This window comes from Planococcus citri, chromosome 3 (genome assembly GCF_950023065.1).
Source record: "Planococcus citri chromosome 3, ihPlaCitr1.1, whole genome shotgun sequence".
NCBI lineage: Eukaryota > Metazoa > Arthropoda > Insecta > Hemiptera > Pseudococcidae > Planococcus > Planococcus citri.
The window spans coordinates 61,414,569-61,438,696 of record NC_088679.1 but is presented as its reverse complement, the minus strand read 5'-3'; the positions used below and the strand labels follow the sequence as shown (position 1 = coordinate 61,438,696).

At 33.7% G+C, this 24,128-nt stretch overlaps 1 protein-coding gene across 4 annotated transcripts in view; it reads right to left on the bottom strand.

Moving 5' to 3' along the window:
- The window catches only part of LOC135841720 (acetylcholine receptor subunit alpha-like), a 406,867-nt gene that overhangs the window by 20,078 nt on the left and 362,661 nt on the right, over positions 1 to 24,128 (bottom strand). For all 4 annotated transcript variants that reach the window (XM_065358853.1, XM_065358854.1, XM_065358852.1 and 1 more), the window contains exon 8: positions 8,947 to 9,083. In XM_065358853.1, coding sequence (XP_065214925.1) covers positions 8,947 to 9,083 — 137 coding nt within the window. The remainder of the gene's footprint in view (positions 1 to 8,946; positions 9,084 to 24,128) is intronic.

The window sequence follows — 24,128 nt, the reverse complement described above, 5'->3', positions numbered from 1 at the left end:
GAATACGCAAAAACGCTGAAATCGTTATGAAAAATTCATTCGAATGAAATAATTGGAAAATATAATTTAAAATTACGAATGAAATTCGTCGTAGTGTTTGACGTTTTTGACAAATAGTCAAACCGCAAAAATTTTTGCCTTTACCAGCTAACGACCTAGTCTCGATTGTAAAATTCATTTATTTTAACTCGGCCATCGCCGTGGTACTGTACGCGCCAATAATTTCGACGAAAAATTACACACATATAGTTGTTCGATTTCGAGTAATTTTTTTTCACCATCGTTGAACGAAACTTTTGATTTGCCGACGAATAAATCAAGGCGAAAATGCGACGCGACGCTTTTGCTGTCGTATAATTTATACCTTTAAAATCGCCAATTTATCTGTTCGTATAATTTACACGAATTGCTTTAGACAGCCTCGATGACGTGACTTTTAATAAAATTTACCGACGGATGGGGTTTTTTCCTCGGTCTTTGCTGATTTTTCAGTTTGATATTACATATGTAAAGGTACCTTGGTAGCTGTCTGACATAAATAGACTAAACTCTTCAACGTCCCAGACTAATTCAAAAGATGAGAGTTTTGATTTTGTAAATTTTCGTAGATAACTGCTGAATTTTTACAAAATGAATTCAACAAAAAATCAGACAAATTCAATACCTAATTTTCCTTGGTCTGAATTAAAAATGAAAAATTCTTCGAAATATATGACTCATTGTATTTCAAAGTGAAATTCGATTGAAGAATTAACATTTAGGAATACATTAGGTACCTACCTGCTAACAAAATTTAATCAACTGAGAAGGCTTTAAAGATTACCCAAGCTCAATTATTCTGGAAGGGGGGGGATTTTAAATGAAAGTTACCTATATGCAGTTTAATTCTTTAAGCTCGGTAAACATTTTAAAATCGAAAAAATTGTATGTTGATTGAAAATTGATCATTCAATCATTCACATTTGACAAAATTTATAAAATATCAGGTAAGAATTTTGAATAAAATGAGCAAACATTGTCTTAGCATATTCTAGCAATGCCTGTTGGTATCCTGTATTGAAACTGGGGGCATTTGAGAGCTTCCAAGGGGGTATGTCAAAGCATTAAGAACATATTCCACTTCAGGACATTCGAAAAAATGCTAAATTTCACATACCTATTGTAGAATATATGTATGTACTATTTCAAATTTTTTAAAGCATTGGCCCAAAGTAAAGGGATACTGAGAGACAAGGAATATTTCAGGTCGAAAAAAGAGAATTAAAGTCACTTTTAAAGCATTTGAAAACAAACCATTCGACGCGTATCGAACATTTTTATCAATTTCTCCAAGTTTTGTCATTAAAAAAGAAATTCTGAGTAGGTACTTAGTACTTACATACGAGTAGAAGACGTCAGATCGAAAAATGGAGTTATGTTCGTGTTTAGCAGCTTCAAAATATGATTCTTTTATATTTCTTTTTCGAATTTTTCCCCGAATTAGAAAGAGAAGAGAAGAGAAGAGAAGAGAAGAGAAGAGAAGAGAAGAGAAGAGAAGAGAAGAGAAGAGACTTTTTCTAATACTTAGGTGTAGACTTTGGAAATTCAATACTTCAAATTAACGTACGAGTAGATACCTATAATTATCAACTAGGTACGATATGATGGGATTTTTTCAGGATTTTTAATACTGCGCCGGGGTTAGGAGTTTGATTTTCAAACTTGAACATCTTTGATCTTTTTAGAATTTGTTGAACAAGATTCCCAGAAATCAGGTAAAATTTTGTTGTTGTTATTGGGTAGTCGAGCTTAGCAAGAAATGTCAACAAAATTATGAAAACTCCAACACAATACATACATATTTTTGAAAACTTCAAGTTTTTCCACAACTCTCTACCCCTTTTTACGATATAAATCGTAATTTAGAGTAAAAAGCAGATTCATGGATCTAAAAAAATACATTTCAATTAAGTAACAATAATTCTGCAAATTTTCTCTCCCCTTCATTGACCTAGATTCATAATCTGGGGCTCAAATTACCCCCATCAAAAAATATCTGGGGCTTGAAAACATTAAAAAAATTTCAGAAACAAAACAAAACACCCCCTTCCCCCTCTTCACACCATTTCTAATTTAGGATCAATGCAATTCAATATAATGGAATTTTGAAGCAAAGAATAGGTACATTTTTGTGGGCGACGCGATAAGTTCAAAATTAATAAAATGAAGGTAAAAGTCTGGAATTTGGTTTATGCTTCATCTTTGATCTCCTAAATCAATTATTGAGGATTTTTGAAACCTCCATGGAAAAATTTTCAAAAAGAGGCCCAAAAATAAATTCAGCATCTTTTCAACGCAGGAAATGAAAAAATCTGTTTGAGGCTTCAATTTCAGAGATAAAAAATATTGGACCCTGCTAAACTAAAACGTCTCCTTATTTCTATCTAAATTTCATCAAATTTTGATATTCGCACTAAATCTGATTTTTTTTTCAATTCGTCAAAAATTTTAAAGTGAAATTCGACATTTTTTTAAACACAAGAAAAACAAAAAATCTGCTGGAGACTCTGAAATGGTGCAAAACCAACATCAATAAATTTTATAAGTCAAAAATTAGATCTGTATAAAACAAGCAACACTTTTCCATCTCAATTTCATCAAATTTTTATTGTTACCCCCCCCCCCCCCCACCTCTAAAATTTGGACTAAATTTGAATTTTTTGAAACTCGTCAAAAGTAAAAGGAAATGAAATTCAGGTCTTGAAATTTGGCTTGGTTGAGTTTTTTTTTGGATGATTCTTTCAATTTTTGCTTGTTCGAAATAAATTTCTGCGTTTTAAAACCAAAAATGGGGCTTAAAGGGAATATCGAACTGATATTTGAAAAAAAAACTGAATAATTTTGGTATCAAAATGTCTTTTTTTAAGAGGATGATTTCCTTTTTGATAATCACTTGATCCAAAATTTCAAAATACTAGGTTCGTGGAGAAAAACAAATTGAAAATTTTGACAATGATATCAAAATGTTAGGTTTTCGAGAACCCTCTTTAAAATGGTGTTAATAAAATTGCATACCTACTCGATTCGCAATGAATATTTGATTTTTCTGAGAAGTCATTTCATGTCAAAAGATTCAGGTATTTCAATTTTATTTTAAAATTTTTTTGTGAAGTTCTCACAATTTGGAAAGAAAGAAACCCTCTTTCATTGTCCCCTATTACCCTCTTGCGACAGGTCGGTGTTTTTTAGTGTGCGTAGCACACTATTGGTTTCGCTTTGAGAAATGAAATTTTATTGGAACTGAATGTTCTCTTAAGCTATCCAACCGTTTTTTGTACCTATTGGACACCATTTGAGAATCATTAAGACGGAGGGAATAGATTAATTTTCATTCAATTCGGATGGGTAGTTGCTGAGTAATTGCAATTTTAGTTCATTATTTTAATGCATTAAATCCTAAAAAAGGGAAAAGGGGACTTGTAGAACACCTGCCGCTCATTGTACCCTGCTATACCCCCAGTCTATTCCATCACCAGCTGTGTTTCATTGTACCCTGTTACACCCCCAGTCTGTTAGCTGTAAATTCCAAGTGGGAGTGGTTTGGTGGGGCGTTTACCAAACAAATATATTATTTTAATGCCGTAACCCTCGTAGCGAAGTGGTGGCTGAGTGGTTAGGGCATGTAGGTAGGAATAGGAAATTTAGGGACCCAGGTTCGAATCCCCGTGAGGTAAGTAGGTAGGTGACAGATTTTTCGTAGGAAAATTGGATAGGTAAATGCTTCGGAGTTACCTATGTAGTAGGTACATGATAATGGGGTAAAAATAATGCTGAAATTGAGTTATGAATTATGATAGCATTTGCTAACTAAAAATTCATTTCATTAATTTTTTGTCTACCTATAGCCATAAGTATAGTAAGAATTACCTTGACATGAATAATTTTCAACTTTTTACTTATAATTTAAAAATTACTTCAAAATGAGTAATTAAACTAATTTTTGTACAATTGAAACATGTAATTTTTATTATCATGATTTAGTAAAAATTATTAAAACAAAACGATTTTTACTATTGGTACCTATAGCAAAATTTATTAAAATGATAAGTTTTACTATACGATTACAGTAAAAATTATTGAATGGGATCTGGTACTTAATTATGAGTATTTAGTTGAATTTTTTTGTAAAAATTACCCATATTTTTTTCGTGTAATAGGCAATGCAAATTCTTAACATAGGTATTTTATAAGATTTAATTCTTAATTTAGAATGAAAAGCAAGTTCTGAAAATGTGAAAATTGGTTTGAAAATTTATAAAGGGTACCCCCCGATAAGATAGGCAAAATGCCCTTAACCTCGGATTTCGATGAAACCCACAGGGTATGTTTAGTACCCCCAAAAAATAATTTTGGGCCCATAACCCGCTCCCCACCCCACCCCCCTCAGGCAGGGGGGCCAAAAAACGCGTTTTTCGGGGGGAAAATTCTGCATCAGCGAGTAATTGAGATAAATTTATTCTGTAAACGAATATAGTTAGAGGATACATGGGGGTACCTCCCTGAATTTTTTCAGAATTTTTCATCGCATGGGGGGAGAAGGAGAGACAAAAGAAAACTTTAAATCGACATTACTCCGGAACGAAAAAACATACCAAAACGATTTTTTCGTCAAATATGTATTTTCAGGTCTACTTTCTATTGAAATTATCACCCGGCCATTTGGAGTGGTGGGTCAAGCTCAAAAGCTCAAAAAACTCTCAAAAAACCACGTTTTTTACGTTTTTCTCCAAAAATATGGACAAATGGCCGAAATCGAAGAGAACCAGGTTGTTCAGCGTGAAATTTTACCTCAGAATGTGTAATTGAAAATTCATTTATACCGCGCGATCGTACGGCAAAATTACACGCGCAGAAGTATTTTTGCTTATACAATACATATTGTATGTATCAAGATAGCTGAAAGGGCATTCCTGAGTAAAATAGGTGAAATGCCCCTGCCCTCAGATTTCTGAAACTTTGATGAAACATCGTTGGGTACCTTTAAAAAAAATGTTGGAGCCAAAAAAATTCCCCCACCCCACCTCCCTTGCTCACAATAGCGAAAAAACGTTTTTTGGGGAGAGAGATCATGCTTTCAACGAGTTTTGAAAAAAAAGGGGAAGATATTGACAAAAGAAAATTTGAAACTGCCGTCTCTTCAAACCCAATTCAAGCACATGATTTTTTTTCAAAAATATATCAGCATGGGTATTATAATTGGTATTTTTTTTTTCAAATTTTCCCTCCAGGTGGGCGATCTTCAAAAACTCAAAAAACACTTAAAATTGTGTTTTTTGGATCACGGCACCATAAAAAAAAGCGATCTGTAATTTTGCATTCTGGCCTCCAAAAACAATAGAAAACCAACTAACTTCTTGAAACTCCAATTTTTGGGCCATAGGCACCCCCTCTCACAAATTTTGGGGCGAAAGTAGATTGACAATATGGGTATCGTTATCATATGAATCGAACTCGCTGAACACGAATATGAAGTTTGATTTGCTCTTGGATCCTCCTAACGGTCACATTGTGGAGAGGGATTGCCCAAAAATTAGATTTTTTGAAAAAAATGCTTCATTATAGCGCAATTAACGCCATGCAACTTCTTAATCAAGATTTTCTTGAATTACAAGTATTTTTCTAGTACCTACATAGTATCTAACTCAAAACTATCAGAAAGGTTTCTTTTTGGTGTCGACCATTAAATTTGTATGTGAGTTATCTACCGCAAGTACATTGAAAACACAATAAGTATACCTACCTAGTAGATTGGGGGGATCGCGAAATAATGGGGGAAAAAAATGTAAATTTTTATCAATTACAGCAAAAATCGTAATTTTGAGTTGAAAGTTGTACCTACAGAAAAATTCTAGCTCTAGAAGTGCCCCTAAAAGGAAAACATGGGCCCTTACAGTTGGGGGTATTTTCGAAAAAACCGTGTTTTTTCATTGTAACCCCTGTATAGGTACCCAATTTGTTTTGAGAAAAATGACGACCCACTCCCAAATGAAATTATTTGAGATTCTGCATCCATTCTATGCTATTATTTTTAATTGTTATTGGCAATTTCGAAAAATTACTCATAATTTAGGATTTTTTGCAATTTTTCTCGATTTTTGAAACCTAAAATATTGGCGTCACTGCGTTCCAAAATATTTCTCAGTTTCAGAAAAATATCTTTCAATGTTTTTTCTTTATTATAGCGAAACATTTGCGAAGAAAATATTTTCAAAACACCAACTACTAATACCCCTTCCCCCCAAAAACGATTTGCAAATTTTCAATCGCTCAGTAGAACTCTAAAAGTGCACTTGAATTTTGACGGCAATAGCATAGATCGACGCAGAATCTCAAATATGTATGTACTTTCATTATACTGTCTCCTCCATATATTTTGAGTGAATACAAAACAATTTTTTTTTTTCAAAACTCGTTGAAGCATGATCCCTCTCCCCAAAAAACGTTTTTTCGCTATTGTGAGCAAGGGAGGTGGGGTGGGGGAATTTTTTTGGCTCCAACATTTTTTTTAAAGGTACCCAACGATGTTTCATCAAAGTTTCAGAAATCTGAGGGCAGGGGCATTTCACCTATTTTACTCAGGAATGCCCTTTCAGCTATCTTGATACATACAATATGTATTGTATAAGCAAAAATACTTCTGCGCGTGTAATTTTGCCGTACGATCGCGCGGTATAAATGAATTTTCAATTACACATTCTGAGGTAAAATTTCACGCTGAACAACCTGGTTCTCTTCGATTTCGGCCATTTGTCCATATTTTTGGAGAAAAACGTGGTTTTTTGAGAGTTTTTTGAGCTTTTGAGCTTGACCCACCACTCCAAATGGCCGGGTGATAATTTCAATAGAAAGTAGACCTGAAAATACATATTTGACGAAAAAATCGTTTTGGTATGTTTTTTCGTTCCGGAGTAATGTCGATTTAAAGTTTTCTTTTGTCCCTCCTTCTCCCCCCATGCGATGAAAAATTCTGAAAAAATTCAGGGAGGTACCCCCATGTATCCTCTAACTATATTCGTTTACAGAATTTTATCTCAATTACTCGCTGATGCAGAATTTTCCCCCCGAAAAACGCGTTTTTTGGCCCCCCTGCCTGAGGGTGGTGGGGTGGGGAGCGGGTTATGGGCCCAAAATTATTTTTTGGGGGTACTAAACATACCCTGTGAGTTTCATCGAAATCCGAGATTAAGGGCATTTTGCCTATCTTATCGGGGGGTACCCTTTGAAGACAATGGAAATTCTAAAAAAAATAATAAATGAAAATTTGTATTTAGAGACGCTAAGAATTCCAAAAATTGATTAAAAGTTCTGTAAGTTGCAGATAATGTGAACTTGAAAATTATATGAAATAAGTATTGTAATATTTATGAAGAAGATGAGAATTCTGAAAAATTGGAGGCAATGTGAATTCCAAAAATTGAGTAAACGTTTTACAATTTGTGGAAAATATGAACTTGAAAATTGAATTTGAAATTTTTTAATTTAAAGACAATAAGAATTCTGAAAAATTATTCAAAATTTGACTATTTAGAGGCAATGTGAATTCTAAAAATTGATTGCAAATTTCCTAACTCAGCAGCAATGCAAAATTCTGAAAATTTATTGAAAACTTTATGAAATTGTAGCGATGGGGAATTCGGGAAATCGATTTGAAATTTTGTAAATTTTAAAACAATGCAAACTATGAAAAACAACTTGAAATTTCTTAATTTAGAAGCAATACAAGCTTATAAATTATTCTGAAATACCTATTGTAATTTGGAAAATATGAAAACACTGAAAAACAATTATTATTTTGAAGCAGTGAGAGTTTCAAAAATTCTCATCACTGTGACATGGTTGATTCACTTATGCACTACCTAGATGCAATAACGGTTATAGCTGTAGAAAAGGCAGCTAGCTACGCACACTTTGCAGCTAAGCTTTGCTTAGCTGTCTAGTTTATTCAGCAGTTGCTCGTGATGATAATGCCAGATCTTAGAACTTTGGAAAAATTAATTTCGTATTTCGTGCTCTCAAAAATACGTCACATGATATTTGACATTTTTTAAATGTTGTGACCAAAATTTTGAGACTTTGTACTACATAGTCCGCATGGTTTTTCGAATCCCGTCACGAAAAGTTCACAGTTGTAAATATTATAAAAATGTATTCCTTCTGGATTTTTTTCAAGTTTTTAAATTAAAGCTATCGAAAATTGAGCTTTCAAAATAGCTCAACTTTGAAGTTTTGAAATTTTTGGCAAATATTTCTGAAACTATTCTTTTGTAGTTCTAATCTTATTACTTTAATTTTCGGAGATCCTGTTTCAAATAATTATGATCAAAAAAAAAAATTATCTGGAAATTCCCTTAATAAATCCTAATTGGGAAGTTTGGAAATTATTTTTCTAAAAATTGGACTGATAAAAAAAGACATTTACGCCTGATTTTTTTACTTTATTCTTCTCACGAATATTTTCAAAATTCACCCTTTGGATTACCCACTCTGAAGCCTAAGAGTAATTTGGCGGCCCAAACACGTAATTAAAATTTCACCCTTATAGGCACATAAATCTTATCAATGCGGTGTACCATTTACACATACGACGAGAACGCAGTTCCACGCAACAAAGGAACAATTCAATTCCAAAGCTTTAAGTTTTCTCGTACTTTGACACAACGTAAAAGTTATTACCAAACAATATCGAAGCCAGGCGCCGAAAGTAATTTTCATAATTGAAACAAGCAATGGGACAAAAAAGTGAAATTGGCTCGGTTTTACTTTGACACATATATTCACACGTATGGTACAACGCCAAAGCTCGACGGTAGAAAACTTTCTTAATATTTGCATTTCTTTTGAAAATTACTGCTGGTACTTGTAGTATTTCTATAATAAAATAATCGTATTACACATAAATCAACTCACCTGATCGATACCAATATCATAGCGAATATTAGATATTTTCCCAGCAACGGTATCACTAGCGAAGTTGGCGGAATGATTTCCACAACCAGTAAAAAGAACACGTGGAGACTAATGAGAATCGATATTGATAACGTAACCTGAAACAGTAATAATTTGTTTGATTACTTTGTTGGCAATGAATCTACGTATAAATACAACTGCTAAGTTTAAAGGTTTTAATTCTTTTAAATTCTAATAGATTAATCGAGGTAGGCGTATTTTTTTGCCTGCTGCAAATGATGTAATTTATGCAGACATTTGTATAAATGTATAGGTAGGTAGGTACAATGTAAGATTAACACCATCTTTACTACGTCATCTTACCCCTACTTCTATTCGAGAGTTTTTTCCCCAACCGAATGAGAAAAAATACACACAAAAATCCACCAATCTACTGAAATATAAGTTTTGTTTTGGCAACAATACGAGCAAGATTTATGGGCTAGCTGAATACAGGCTTACGATTACGAGGAACACTGAGTCGACGTTTACTCGGTCGTATCGAAGTATTCGACGAACAGTGCCATAAAATCGTTTCTTTTATTCTTAAAAATATTCCTACTGCGGAAATTATCGTTTCCATTTCGTTCGAAATTTATCGCCTGTTTTGCTCGTCTTAATGTCGTTGATATTTATTCGAATATATGAAAATTTTTCGCCATTGTATAGGCAGTTAATTTGCCAATTCTGGTTTCTTTTATTTACGACCAATGAGGAATTTGAGAATTTTCTTACTAAGTAATCTTCCACCAAATATAGACGGTCGTTTGGAAATTTTTTCCATCATTGGGTAGCACAGTAGCACACATGTAATAAACTCGTTCGCATTGGTATTCTCGTTTATCATGCCGAATTTATGGATGCTTCGTCGTTATTATTATACCAACAAAAAATGTATGTAAAATATGCAAGGAAGATTGAGATTTATCGTATGAGATATCAAAGAGCAAAGAGCAGGTGCCTTTGCTGTGTATAATATTTTGAAATTTGGAATTTTATTACTTTCATTAGATAATTAGCTACATGTATGTAGGTTCATTTTATTTAGAAAATCAGATACTAAAAATTTAAGTTCAAGAAATCTTTTTGAGCCAACATTCAAAAATCGAAAAAATTTCGTAACTTTTTACATATTTTTCTTGATTTTTTGAAATTTGCACTATTGCCTTCCAAAATATTTCCCCTGCAGCTTCAAAAATGATATCTTTCAACATTTTGGCATAACTAATGCGAAATACTCATATTTGTGAAGAAAAATCTTCAAAACATGAATTTATCAAAAAATAAGTGAGTTGAAAATTTTTAACCACTCGGTAGAACCCTAAAAGTAAGTAGCCTAGGATTTTGACGGCAATAATACATCTCGTAGATCGACACAGAATCTCAAATATTTTCATTTGGTACAGAGTCATTTTTCACAAAACAGGTTGGGTAGCGACATGAGCGAAAAAACAACGATTTTTTCGAAAATTCCCTCTCTTTGAAGACCCACATCTCCCTTCCGAGGGAAACTCCAGAGCTAAAATTTCTTCTGAGTAATTTTCAACTCAAAATGAAAGTCTCTACAGAATTTTGTCAAAATCCGTTGACGTTTTTCTTGGACGATCTATCCTAATAAAAGATCTCTAAAAATTGAGACCAAAACAAGTAGTTAAAATAATTGTCTCATTGGCTTATTTTACGAGCAGGGCCGAAAAACTTGAACATTCGTATAAATTGACTGATCGGTAGAGAAATTTCGAACTCACGAGGGCCCTCGCAAGAGGAGATGGAGGAGGTTTGTGAACAATAGTTTCTGAAAATAATGAAAATTAAGTTGAAGCATTTGTAAAATTGAATGAAAAAAATGGGAAAAATCTTCCAAAAATCGTCTGTTTAATTCTCGAGTTCAAAAGAAGGATTTTATCAGTTTTCAAAATAAAATCAGTATCTAAGTACATTACATATAGTCAGGGAGCCCGAACTGAAAAAATGTACGAGGGGGGTTGAAATTGGGGACCCGGCCCAAAAGTTACTATATGTAGTCCTCTTTCCAGAAATGCCACTCTGGCAATTCGCAGGTGGGGCTTTTAAGCACAGCGAAAGCTCAAAGTTCACAATTTTTATGAACTTTCAACTTGGAAAGTTTTATGGCTGAAACCGGGGGATTCTTATAGGATTTTTCACGCTGAATCCAAATATGCCGGTCTGCCAACCCCTAAGTGACCCCAAAGGGGTGCCAGAGTGGGTTAAAGGGGTAAAAATCGCAAAAAATGCTGTAGTTTTTCAATGAATTTTCGTAAAAATCAAATAGATGACAAAAAGTGGCGAATTCTTGAAGAATTTTTCGCGCTGAATCCAAATATGTCAGTCTGCTAACCCCTAAGTGCCTCCAAAGGGGTGCCAGACTACTTTAAAGGAGTGAAAAAGGCAAAATATTGAGGTTTTTCACATCTTAGGCGCATAAACATAGCATTATTTGGTACCTAATTATTTTATTCGAATGTGGTTTGCGAACATCATTTTTGAAAACAGCGTAAAATTCTTGTAGACATCCATACGCGAGGTGCCCCAAAAAAATTGTCAACCCTCTCCCCTCATATTTACCCCTCGAAATGGCTTTTTTCAACTTATTTTATGATTTTTAACAATGTAGATTTCGCGAGGTACATTTAAGAAGCACGTTTTTTGGATGTATTTTCAACTCTAGAACATCATATATTTTTTCAAAATTTTTGTTTTGATGGGACGCGATGAAAAATTGATATAATAAGTCGTAGAGGGGGTAAAATAGGAATTTCGTGGAAAATAATTGAGTAAGTAGGGTGTCATTTCCGCATGATTCAATACCGTTGAGCACGAATATGACCTCAGATTTTCGGATAGTTTACACGCATCTAATATCCTCCAGAGCCTTCAACCCCCCCCCCCCCGCTTCAATTTTTGCTATTTTTGAAATAGTTACTTTAAGATTTTGTTTTACACTCACATAGCCCTTCCAGAGCCTCATCTCGCTCCTCAATTTCCATTATTTTCAACATGGAGCTACTTTTACAATATTGGCGTCGTTTTCATATGAACCGAACTCCCTGAACGCAAAGATGACGTCAGAATTCGTTTTAGTTTAACCCAGCACATCCGGAGCCTTGGCTCCTTTCTAAATTTCGACTATTTTTGAAGTTAAGCTACATAGGTACTTTTACAACATATGGTATCGTTGTGATCCGAACCGATTCTCCTGAAAACGAAATGGCGTTGAATTTCGTGTTATACTCATCAAAAAGTCCTGTCTGAACCTCAACCTAATGCTCGATTTCTATTATATAGTTTTGAAGTAGAGCAAATATACATCCAAAAAACGTGCTTCTTAAATGTACCTCGCGAAATCTACATTGTTAAAAATCATAAAATAAGTTGAAAAAAGCCATTTCGAGGGGTAAATATGAGGGGAGAGGGTTGACAATTTTTTTGGGGCACCTCGCGTATGGATGTCTACAAAAATTTTACGCTGTTTTCAAAAATGATGTTCGCAAACCACATTCGAATAAAATAATTAGGTACCAAATAATGCTATGTTTATGCGCCTAAGATGTGAAAAACCTCAATATTTTGCCTTTTTCACTCCTTTAAAGTAGTCTGGCACCCCTTTGGAGGCACTTAGGGGTTAGCAGACTGACATATTTGGATTCAGCGCGAAAAATTCTTCAAGAATTCGCCACTTTTTGTCATCTATTTGATTTTTACGAAAATTCATTGAAAAACTACAGCATTTTTTGCGATTTTTACCCCTTTAACCCACTCTGGCACCCCTTTGGGGTCACTTAGGGGTTGGCAGACCGGCATATTTGGATTCAGCGTGAAAAATCCTATAAGAATCCCCCGGTTTCAGCCATAAAACTTTCCAAGTTGAAAGTTCATAAAAATTGTGAACTTTGAGCTTTCGCTGTGCTTAAAAGCCCCACCTGCGAATTGCCAGAGTGGCATTTCTGGAAAGAGGACTACATATAGTAACTTTTGGGCCGGGTCCCCAATTTCAACCCCCCTCGTACATTTTTTCAGGTTGGGCTCCTGGACTAATACATACTTTTGCACGATTTTTTATCATACAGCTACACTTTTTTCTGACTTACTTCCCTCAGTTCCCTAGCTGTTTTATTGAAACATTCCAAGAATAATCACTCAAATTTTATGATTGCTTTTGAATTTACGATTTAACTAAATAAATTGATACTTATTTTTTCATTTTAAAAAAATCACCTATATATTTCAAACTTTTTGAGTAAAAGTTATGTTTTTTTTTGGTATTAATTTTTAAAAAAAACACAAAGTTGACTTTTATTTTTAATTTAGTCCTTTCGTCCTTTCTTCCTTTTCGTTCTTTCGTCCTATTGTCTTTCCGTCTTTTCGCCCTTTTGTCTTTTCGTCTTTTCGTCCTTTCTTCATTTTGTCATTTTGTCATTTTGTCACTTTATCTTTTCATCTTTTCGCCCTTTCGTCATTTTGTCATTTCATCTTCTCGTCTTTTTGTCCTTTCGTCTTTTTGTCTTTTTGTCATTTCTTCATTTCGTCATTTCGTCATTTTGTCACTTTATCTTTTCATCTTTTCATATTTTTGTCCTTTCATCATTTTGTCATTTCACCTTCTCATCTTTTCGTCCTTTCATCATTTCGTCTTTTTGTCCTTTGGTCCTTTCATCCTCTCTTCATCTTGTCATTACATCATTTTTGTCATTTTGTCTTTTTGTCAATTTGTCATTTCATCTTCTTGTCTTTTCATCCTTTCGTCTTTTTGTCTTTGTGTCCTTTCGTTTTTTTGTCCTTTCGTCTTTTTGTCTTTTTATCCTTTCATCCTTTCATCATTTTGTCCTTTTACCTTTTTGTTGTTTTGTCTTTTTGTCTTTTCATCCTTTCATCTTTTCGACCTTTTTTCATTTTGTCATTTCGTCATTACAACATTTTGTCATTTCGTCATTTTGTCATTTCATCTTCTCGTCTTTTTGTCTTTTCATTCTTTCATCATTTTGTCTTTTCGTCCTTTCATCATTTCTTCATTTCATCTTTTCGTCATTTTGTCACATTTTTGTCTTTTTGTCCTTTTGTGTTTTCATCTTTTCACCTTTTTGTCTATTACATCTTTTTGTCTTTCCTTTTTGGTCTTTTCCTTGGTTCTTTCTTTCTTTCTTTCTTTCTTTCTTTCTAGGTGTGTTCAGACCCACGTTGGGTCCTGTGTTTGATACAGACACTGTTTCAATCAGTGTGTGTGTTCAGACCCGAGTTAGGACCTGTGTACTTTTAAAAACCAACAATAAGCAATCAAAAAACATCATTTTTTAAAAACTTTTCAAAATTTTCATTTGAACTCTCAAACATCTTTCATTGGAAACCAATATTGATGCAGAACTGGACAGAATACTTAACTGAACACTGAAATGAACTGAATGCTGAACAGAAGTGAATGCTGAAGTGAACTGGATAGAATACAGAATAGAACTGAACTGAACTGAATACTTGACTAAATTACTCAATGTTTTTTTGATTATTTAATTTTGTTATTGATTTTTTTTTAGATAAGTACATATTATCGCACCTCGGGAGTAATAAGGTCACATCTCAAAAAAAATTGATTTTGATCTTTTTTCATTTTTGGGGTTTGTATGACCCCCCTCAACCAAAAATTACACTTTGAGTTGGGTACATCATCTAGATCTTGTAAAAAACGCAAATGGCCTAACTCAAAATCTCAACAACATTGCAAGTTGTTTGGAGTTATAAGGGCACATCTCAAAAAACTCCACCTTTTTTGAGCAAATTTCGTACATACAAAGTGTTAACAAATAGTTTTGATTGTTTTGAATGTTTGTCAGTTAGAAATAGTCACAAGAAGTGCATTTTTTATTGGTTTGTACCAAATGGAAACATTTTTTTAAATTTATCACTTTTCAGAAAAATGAACTTGCACATATCATGAAATTTTAGTTTTTTGAGAAAAACTCAAAAACTAAGCACTTTAGAAAAAAACTAGCGACATTATGTCGATTGGAAATTTAATTCTCTACAACTTTGTTATCTTGAAATTTTTTTTGGACGCTTCCTTTCGCCTCCACATCAACTTTAATGAAAGGTTATAACTCAAAATGTTTTCCAAACATTGAAATATTTCCTCTTTAAAATTTTATTTTTCAAAGTGTTCTTATGCTAAATGAAGGTAGGATACCAGATCTTTAAAATGAGGTGCAATTGATTCCTCACAATTAATTATAAGTTGATAAAAATAATGAATCAAGTTTAAAAAAAAAAGAAAATCACTCTCCTGTAAAATTTCACTTTTTTGAGATGTGACCTTATAACTCCCGAGGTGCGTTATATACTGTATAATTTTTTTAAAAAGTCATTTTTTGATATTTTTAAAAATTTATTTTTGATGATTTTTAACCATCTAAAGTAAGTAAACTTGATTCGCTTTTATAGTCGTATTATGAACTTTCAAACACCCATAATAAAAAAATTATTTTTTGAAGAATTTTTTTTTACTTTTTTCATGGTAAAACATAGAATTGTTGTAAACTAAGTATCCTATAAAAAAAATGCATAAAACCAAATAGCAGAGCTTAAAATTGTGTATCTGCAAAACACTAGATTGATTTCTCTGTAGGATGCTTCGTTCAATGAATATTTTCCAAGAAACAAGTAGAACCTCGAGGATATTTTTGTATGTACCTACTAAGTACCTACGTAGGTACCTACTTTTTAACATAAACATTGATTATGAGAAAAATAAGCATCCCAGAAATGTTCAAAGGACTTTTATGATAAGAAATTGTATTTCATCCAATGTTTTTATCATCTTCAAAATTAAAAGAGATAATATTATATCGATTTGAAAAACAAAAAATTTAAAAAAAAATCTCGAAATCTTAAATACCTAATGTGTAGGTATCTATTTTTGGACTCTGAATTTTTCAAAAATAGTATTTTTGCCATAATTTGCTCCTACGAATCTGATTGCTTCTGTATGAAATACTCGTCACTCGTCTCTTTTATTCGCACTGCTAAGGCTATGCGAATAAAATTGAAATTTTCTCCGCGCAAGTACTTATAATTCGACTTCAGCTTTCATTTTCTTTTTCTTTAGTTATTTTATTTCCATAGCGAAACATCTTTCATTTGGCCCTTTCATTGTTCTTTTTACTCCGTAAGTTTTGTGAGAAAAATAATCAACACCGATCACGTTTCCTTTGCGCAAACAAAGCCTGAGACAAAACAGAAAAATGACGACTGTCATTTTAACAAAGTCGACAATTTATTTGGTAATTGAGAGTCATCATAACACACAGCAACTTTTCTCTGGGTCTTTTCAACTCGCGGCTTTGTAACTCGTAGTTTTGAAAATAATACTCAACTTCGTACTCGAAATTAAAATCAACTTTAATGTTGCCAGTGTATAAAATTAGATGACTTGTTTATGCTAGGGATTTCGTATAGTATAAGTATCAAATTCTAATCTAGATTGTGCAATGTCGAGTAGACGCGCAAATCAGGAAAAATAGAAAAAAACTAGAAAACATGTCGATTTTTCACGCTTTATTTAGAATATTATCAATACCCGAACGTTTCGGCACACTTGTTGCCTTCTTCAGCGGAGTAACTAGACTGAAAGTATACACAATTATGCAGGTACAGAACAGAGATGAAACGTAGTACAAGATAAACTAGAATAAAGAGACTAGAATAGACAGGAAACACCCCAAAACAACTTAACCAATAACAAGACGATAAATTTTGTTAAAATTCGCCAAATCCGTCCTAAAATTAATCGCATTTTTTGTCTGATTGATGAAAATACATTCGAGAATGCGTCTTTTGAGAGTGTTTTTTTCAAAAGCTAGGATTTTAGTATTATCGAAGTCAAAATTATGCCCTGTCATTTTCGAATGTTCGCAAAGAGCCGTAGACGTTTTAGAATTGCGTACATCATATTTGTGCCTATACAGACGATTAGATAGGTAGGTCCCTGTCTCACCAATGTAAACACTTTCACATTGAGTACATTTTATAGAGTAAACTACATTACTACATTTGAGTTTATCATTACTATCTTTGAGTCTAGAATAGAATTTAAATTTATTACTATTGCAATTTTTGGCCGCAATTTTGGTGGTATCAGTATTCACGATGTGTTTAATTCTATTAAAATACCTACCTATATATGGTATGGAGAAATATTTAATTCTAGGTTTATCACTGATATTATCTGCATACTGAGTATTCTGATTAAAATTATGGTACACATATTCGAAAATCTGTTTAGCTATAACTTTAGGGAAATTGTTATCCTTAAGAATATTCAGAAACTGAGCCTTAATATCAGTATGAAATTTAGGAGATGTGAGTCTCAACATCCGACTGAGGAGATTTTTCGCAGTATTAAGCTTGTAGTGTTTAGGCTGAAATGACAGATAATTAATCATACGATGTGATTTGGTGGGTTTCCTGTAATACTTGGTTGAAAATTTATTGTCTTCCATGTTTTTTTGGACAGTGAAGTCCAAAAAATTGATACAATTGTTTTGCTCAGTTTCTAAAGTAAATTTAACACGAGTATGTATAGAATTTAAGAAATCTAAGACAGAGTTGATTTCATTTTCATTAATAATCATAAAACTATCATCAACATATTTTGTGCAGTATTTAATAGTCTGCTGATTGAACTCATTACATAGCTTAATAAAAATGTCATCCAGTACGAATTCAGCTAATATAGGTGACAGAGGGCTTCCCATAGGTAGACCATCAATTTGGAGATAGATCTTGTTTTTAAAACTGAAATAGCTGCCTTCGTAGCATAATTCGACCAGAGTAAGAAAATGAGCTTCTGTGAGATCTGATAATTTAGAAATATCCACCCATCTGTTTTTTATGGATTCAACAACCAAGGTCTTAGGTACAGAGGTGAAAAGAGACACAACATCGAATGATACCAGCTTCTCTGATGCATTAAACGTCAACTTTTTGAGCATTTCAATAACCTCATCTGAATTTTTACAATTCCACTTCGGATCTCGTACCTGTTTTAATATTTTGGAAAGGAATTTAGCAAGATTGTAGGTAGGTGAGTCGTTGAATGCTACTATGGGTCGCAATGGTACATCTGGTTTGTGAATTTTGGGTAAGCCATAAATTTTTGGTGCAATCGCATTTGTAGTAGTTACTGATTTCCTTTGATCATCGCTGATGAATCCTGCTTTTTTTAATTCACTGGTAAATTTCGTGATTTTTCTCTGGATACGTTCAGATGGGTCTTTATTGGTCAGTTTGTAGGTCTCTGTGTCGTTGATGAGTAAAGTCATTTTTTCCTCATATTCAGTGTGCTTCATAATTACACATTTTGAAGACTTGTCTGCTTCCAGAACACACAACCCAGCGTGATTTTTGAAGAACTCTTGTGTGATTAATGAACATTCAGTCAAGTAGGCATGAAAAATGCTGTAATTCGTCGGAAGTTTGTAGTATTTTTTAATTAGGTCCGTAACTTTAAGTTTTTCTTCTTCATTTCCGGTTGCTCTCGTCTTACGAAAAAAATATTCGATGTCAGTGATCATACGTTCTTTTTTAATACGAACACTTTCAAAAGTAAATTTAGGTCCAAAATGTAGCAAATATTCAGTCTCTTTAGGTAGTTTTATGTCCGTCAGATTCACTACATTAAAATCCTGTACAGTAGGGATCCACTTTTCGATGAGTTTATTTAATTTGCGATCTTTCTGTATTTTTAATCTGGTTTTAGTTTTTATGGTGATGTGGTCTATGTATTTCATAATAAACTCAAATAGCTTATCATTGGTTACTTTTTTGGAAATTTTATTCAGTAAAGCTGTTTTTTGAAGATCACCTCGTCACGCGTAATAATTCCATTATTTTTCAAAATCAGGAAAAAGGAAACAAAAGGGAAAAAACCAAGGTTGAAGTAATTTTATAAATTAACACGAAACACAAACTTTCACACTACGAAAGTTGGATGTACATATGTACTCGTACTCGTATATACCTAAGCTCGATGAAATTCGCCAACTGTCATATAGTTTTGTTCGCGACTTCATATACAAAAGATTACCATCACTCAAAGTCTAGCTAGTTTTTTACCGCTTATCACCGCAATTATCGCGGTGCCCTTTACAAAACCTAACACGCCAAGTTAAATTGTAAACTTAAACGTTACCTGACACAAAGCATGCGTACCATCAATCATAAACATATACCCGACAGCTCAAGAAACCAGCTCGCAACATACCTTTTCTCGCACAAAATTCACATTACGTACCTACGTAGGTACCGAAAACGTTTACACCGAGGTTGTTTTTTTTTTTCGTTTTCATTTCACTTTACGAGAATAAGTACCGAGCTTACACACTTTATTGTCTGCAAATTGAATAAAATAGCGAAAGTAGTCGTACATGTGTATGTATAGGTGCCCTGCCTACCTCTATACTTTTGTAGAGATAGGTGTACACGATGTTGAGCAAAAAATCAAGTCAAAAGAGAGCTATCTTTTTAAGTGGTTTAGAGGGGGAAAAAGAACAAGATTTTACACAGAAACTCGTAATAACATTTTATGTATCTAAAAGGATACACAGACAAGATCCTTAAGTGGTTTCGTCTATATTTTCCTACCAGCATATTCACTTTTAATACGTATCATACGAATTTCAAACGGCAACCATTTCCATTTTCCGACAGTGTCCGTTCGTATAAGCCACTTACATTCGTTTTTATGTCGTGTAAGCGTCGTATTAACAATTTATCCTTCGTCAGATTGAAACAGAGCTGATTGCATATTGTGCAGACAGACAGAGGGTACAGTTGGCGAATGCTCGAAGCAAAGTGAGTTAAATTTTTTCGGCATATTTTATTCGAGTTTCAGAACGATTTTTGGTGTTTCCAAAATTGGTAGGTTTTGTGTTCTCTCTTCTCTAAAAAACCTCTCCGAGTCTCCGAGATCCAAAATGCATCATTCTCGATGGAACAAATACATGTAGATATATTTCAAGTTTTCAAAGTAAAAACATTTTTTTTTTTTTTTGCTACTCTAGAGTATCTATTTGAACAATCATTCAATATGGATTGATAATTTTTCAGAGCCAATTCATCATTTTGATTTTATTTATTTATTTTTTTAAAGGTGTTTGTAATTACTTGATTATTACACCCGTTGTGTGAGATTTAAATCGAGTTGGTAAGGTCAAGTTTTTTGATTAGGTCTAAGAATTTTTTAATTTCGGAAGGATCATCTGGTATGAATAGGGATCTTTCATCTACGTATTTGTAGGGATAGTCTGTGCTGATGTAAGGAAGGACAGTGAAATAGTAAGTGTTGGACAGATATAAGTTCTGACAGGCAGAACTGGCATGTGGGTTTTGGGGCCTTTTCATAGAGGTGATTGTGTGTGATTTTTGTGTGACCAATTCTCAATCTGGTTATAATGATTCCTTCAAATGTATTTAGTTGAGATACCCTATTGACAAAATTATGCATAAAAACAGGCGTGTAGATGCGTAATGCGTGAATTTGAACTTTTTTCAAAAAAACACATGCGATTCAGCCTGCGAATAGCATGCGTAAAAGTAATGTTAAAGCATGTAAAATAAAAGAAAAATTTAAAAGAACTTGTGCCCTGGGTGGGATATTGAACCTGGGACCAGCGGTTCTTATTTTTCCGTGTTACCTAGCCCACTCTGGGCCACTCCACAGCTTGTGAAGAGTGAAGTTATTTCCGCATAAATGCTTGTGCATTGTGAACTTATTAAATTTTTAAATTTTTCTCCCAAGTCCAAAAAATGTGCAAACATTTATGGGGAAATAACTCCACCCTTTGCAAGCAGTGAAGTGGCCGAGTGGGTTAGGTAATGCTGAAAAATAGAAACTGTGGGTCCCTGGTTCAATCCCTGCCCGGGGCAAATTTTTTTTCAATTTTTATTTCATTTTACATGCTTTAACTTTACTTTTACACATGATATTCGCAGGCTGAATCACGTGCTTTTTTTGAAAAAAGTCCAAATTCACACATGCTTGTGCTATGCATAAAAGCATGCGTTTTAGCATGCTATTGCATAATTTTTGTCAATAGGGATAGGTTTTTCCATGGCTGAGTAGTTTTTTTTTGTGGTGAAATTGAGCTTGTTTCATGTTTGGAGGGACCAAAAGTTTTGCCATTTCTTAAGTGTGTTTTGGGTGAAGATAGATTTAAGGTTATCAGCTGTGATAAATGTGAGAGGAGAAAGAGTAGTGGCAGATTTTGCATTCTCATCTACAATGTCATTTCCTCTGATTCCAACATGGCTGGGTGCATACCTACCAGAGTCCTGCACAGTGTAGTTAAAACTTTAAAAGTTAGGTATCTGCGTTAGTTGCGCGTCAGGTGCAGTAAGCTACCAAATATAACTCATCCAAAAGCAGTTATAAGCTGAACGATTATTCTAACCTAACTTGTAGTTAGAATAACTACGCTACCTGCAGTTATACCACGTTCTTATCAGAAATGTAATGTTCGATTCTGTCTTATCTGTTTGATGAGTCACCAAAATGTATTGATGAGACACCAGAGAACAAAATGAGGTTAACATACGTGACCGTCCACAATAAAACCAACCATCCGTCGCAATAATCGAAAAATGTTTTTTTGCCTATTTTTGGGCTCTAAATGGTTCAGAGAATAAAAATTCGCAAAATTTTTTTTTCGATTTTTTGCGATGGATGGTTGGTTTTATTGCAGACGGTCACATATGGTTATTATCCTAACTTACCCCTGGTTGCGCACGCTGACAAAAGTAACTGCAGTTAGTAACCTGTAGTTAGATTAGCCAATAGCCCGGGCAGTTATCCGGCTACTTTAACTATACCATGCAAGACTCTGGTACATACATAAACTGGATGGAGAAGTTTGAATTTTGTAAATCAAATAGAGTTTTATGAATATTTTGAATTAGGGGGTGGTCAGAAAATACATTTTGAATAGCAGTTAGTGAGCTGAGGGAATCATTCTAAATTAAGAAAGACTTCATTCTGATTCATAAGTGAATATGAAGAGTCCAGGGAAAGAACCAGGTAAGTCACTTTTTTTCAAAAATGAGTTTAGGGTTGAATTAAATTCACATTGAGGAGTAGAAAAATGTAGTCCATTTACATTTTGAAAAAAATCGATTTTTCGTGGTTAAAATGGCCTTTAAAAAAAAGAGGAGAAGAGAAAAATGAGCCGAGACGAAATGTGAGGTGACAGGAAGAAAATTTCAACATCGACAACTATTTAGAATACAAAAATTTTTCATTATGTCATCATAATAATCGATTTTCATCGAATTCAAGTTGTTGCAAAACACTGGTTTTTCAATTTTTTGCTTGATTTTTTCACGAAAACAGTGACTTTTCAAGTCGTGACTGGCGCATCTCTTCATTTTTTTCCTACAATGCCTCAAGTTGTGTTTGTGGGATGTTGTGTGATGTATTTCCAGTCATTACCTTGATGAAATTCAAATTCGCTACAAAATTGGAGCCTTCTGATACTTCAAAACGCCGTAACTCAGAAGTTTGAAAAAGTGACTTACCTGGTTCTTTCCCTAGACTCTTCATACAGGGGTCGGCATAAGTTAGTATTCCGATTTGCACGAACGAAAATTTTTTCAAATGAAAATTAATTTTTTTTCTAATATTGACATAGCGGGGGAAAAAGTATTATTACCAAAGTGTTGGTGGGACTTCCACGAACACAACGCACTACCTACAAGACCTTCTATCTACTCATTACATACAACAGGGTGTTAAAAAGAACGCATCAGTTTTCGAATAGGAATACTAACTTATGCCGACCACTGTATATCACAGAGGCAGTGGAAAATAGCTGTGAGTTCGGTAGTGTAGATTGAAAAGGAGTTATGGATTTTAAAATTTGAAATTTTATCATTAATAGCTTAGGCATACCCTGAATGAAGTGTTGGTATTTTTGATCCATCTGTAAAGCAGAGATTGAATTTTTTGTATTCTGATAAGAGTTCCAAGATAGTTTTGTTTTATTACTAGTGGACAGTGACTATTTTTTGAGTAGTTAATAAGTTGTGTATTGACTTGAGGAGGTTTGAGGAGCCAAGGGGGATACAATATTGAATTTTGGATGAGTGTTTTAGGATTGATTTGAAGATCATTCAACATTGTGATGAAATTAGAAATGGGTCCTTCTATATGATCAAAATGTTGGGGGTTGGGTGAGTTAATTGAGTTTTGGAGTGGATGGGAAGGGTTGGTGGATGCATTTGAGATGAATTTGTTTGTTATAAGAGTTCTTCTAAGATCTGGGGTAATTCTGCTGTTTCACAATAAATGCTATCTATTGGAGAAGAATAGAGGGCTCCTATACAGATCCTTAGGGCTGACTTGAATTGTTTTCAAGATATTAGAAGTCTTATTTGAGATATTCGCAAAACATGGGCTTCCATACTCTGATTTTACTTTTAGGAAATGAGGAGTCCAATTTAGTTTTCTATCAAAAGTTAAGCCAAGAAATTTAGTAGTGGTTTTGAATTCTAAGGAGTGTCCTTTGAAGTTGAGAATGAGATCTGGAGGAATCTTATTTTTTTTTGGTGAAATGTATACAGTGAGTTTTTGACTCTGAGAAGGTTAGACCATTAGAATCTGCCCATGATTCAATTTTTTCAGGGGTTTCTAGGATTACTTGAAGAACTGGTTGAATATTACTTGAATGAAAGGAAATGTTTATATCATCAGCAAAGATTCTCAGAGAAATGGGTCTAGAAACAACAGTGGAAATGTCATCAATCTGCAAAAGTATAAATAAAACTGTGCTAAAAACTGAACCTTGAGGGACTCCATTTTCAATTTCAAAACATTCTGAGTATGTATTGTTAACTCTCACTCTCAAAGTACGGTTTGTTAAGAAATTCTGAATAAAGTAGGACAAATCGCACCTCGGGAGTAATAAGGTCACATCTCAAAAAAAATTGATTTTGATGTTTTTGCATTTTTGGGGTTTGTATGACCCCCCTCAACCAAAAATTACACTTTGAGTTGGGTACATCATCTGGATCTTGTAAAAAACGCAAATGGCCTAACTCAAAATCTCAACAACATTGCAAGTTGTTTGGAGTTATAAGGGCACATC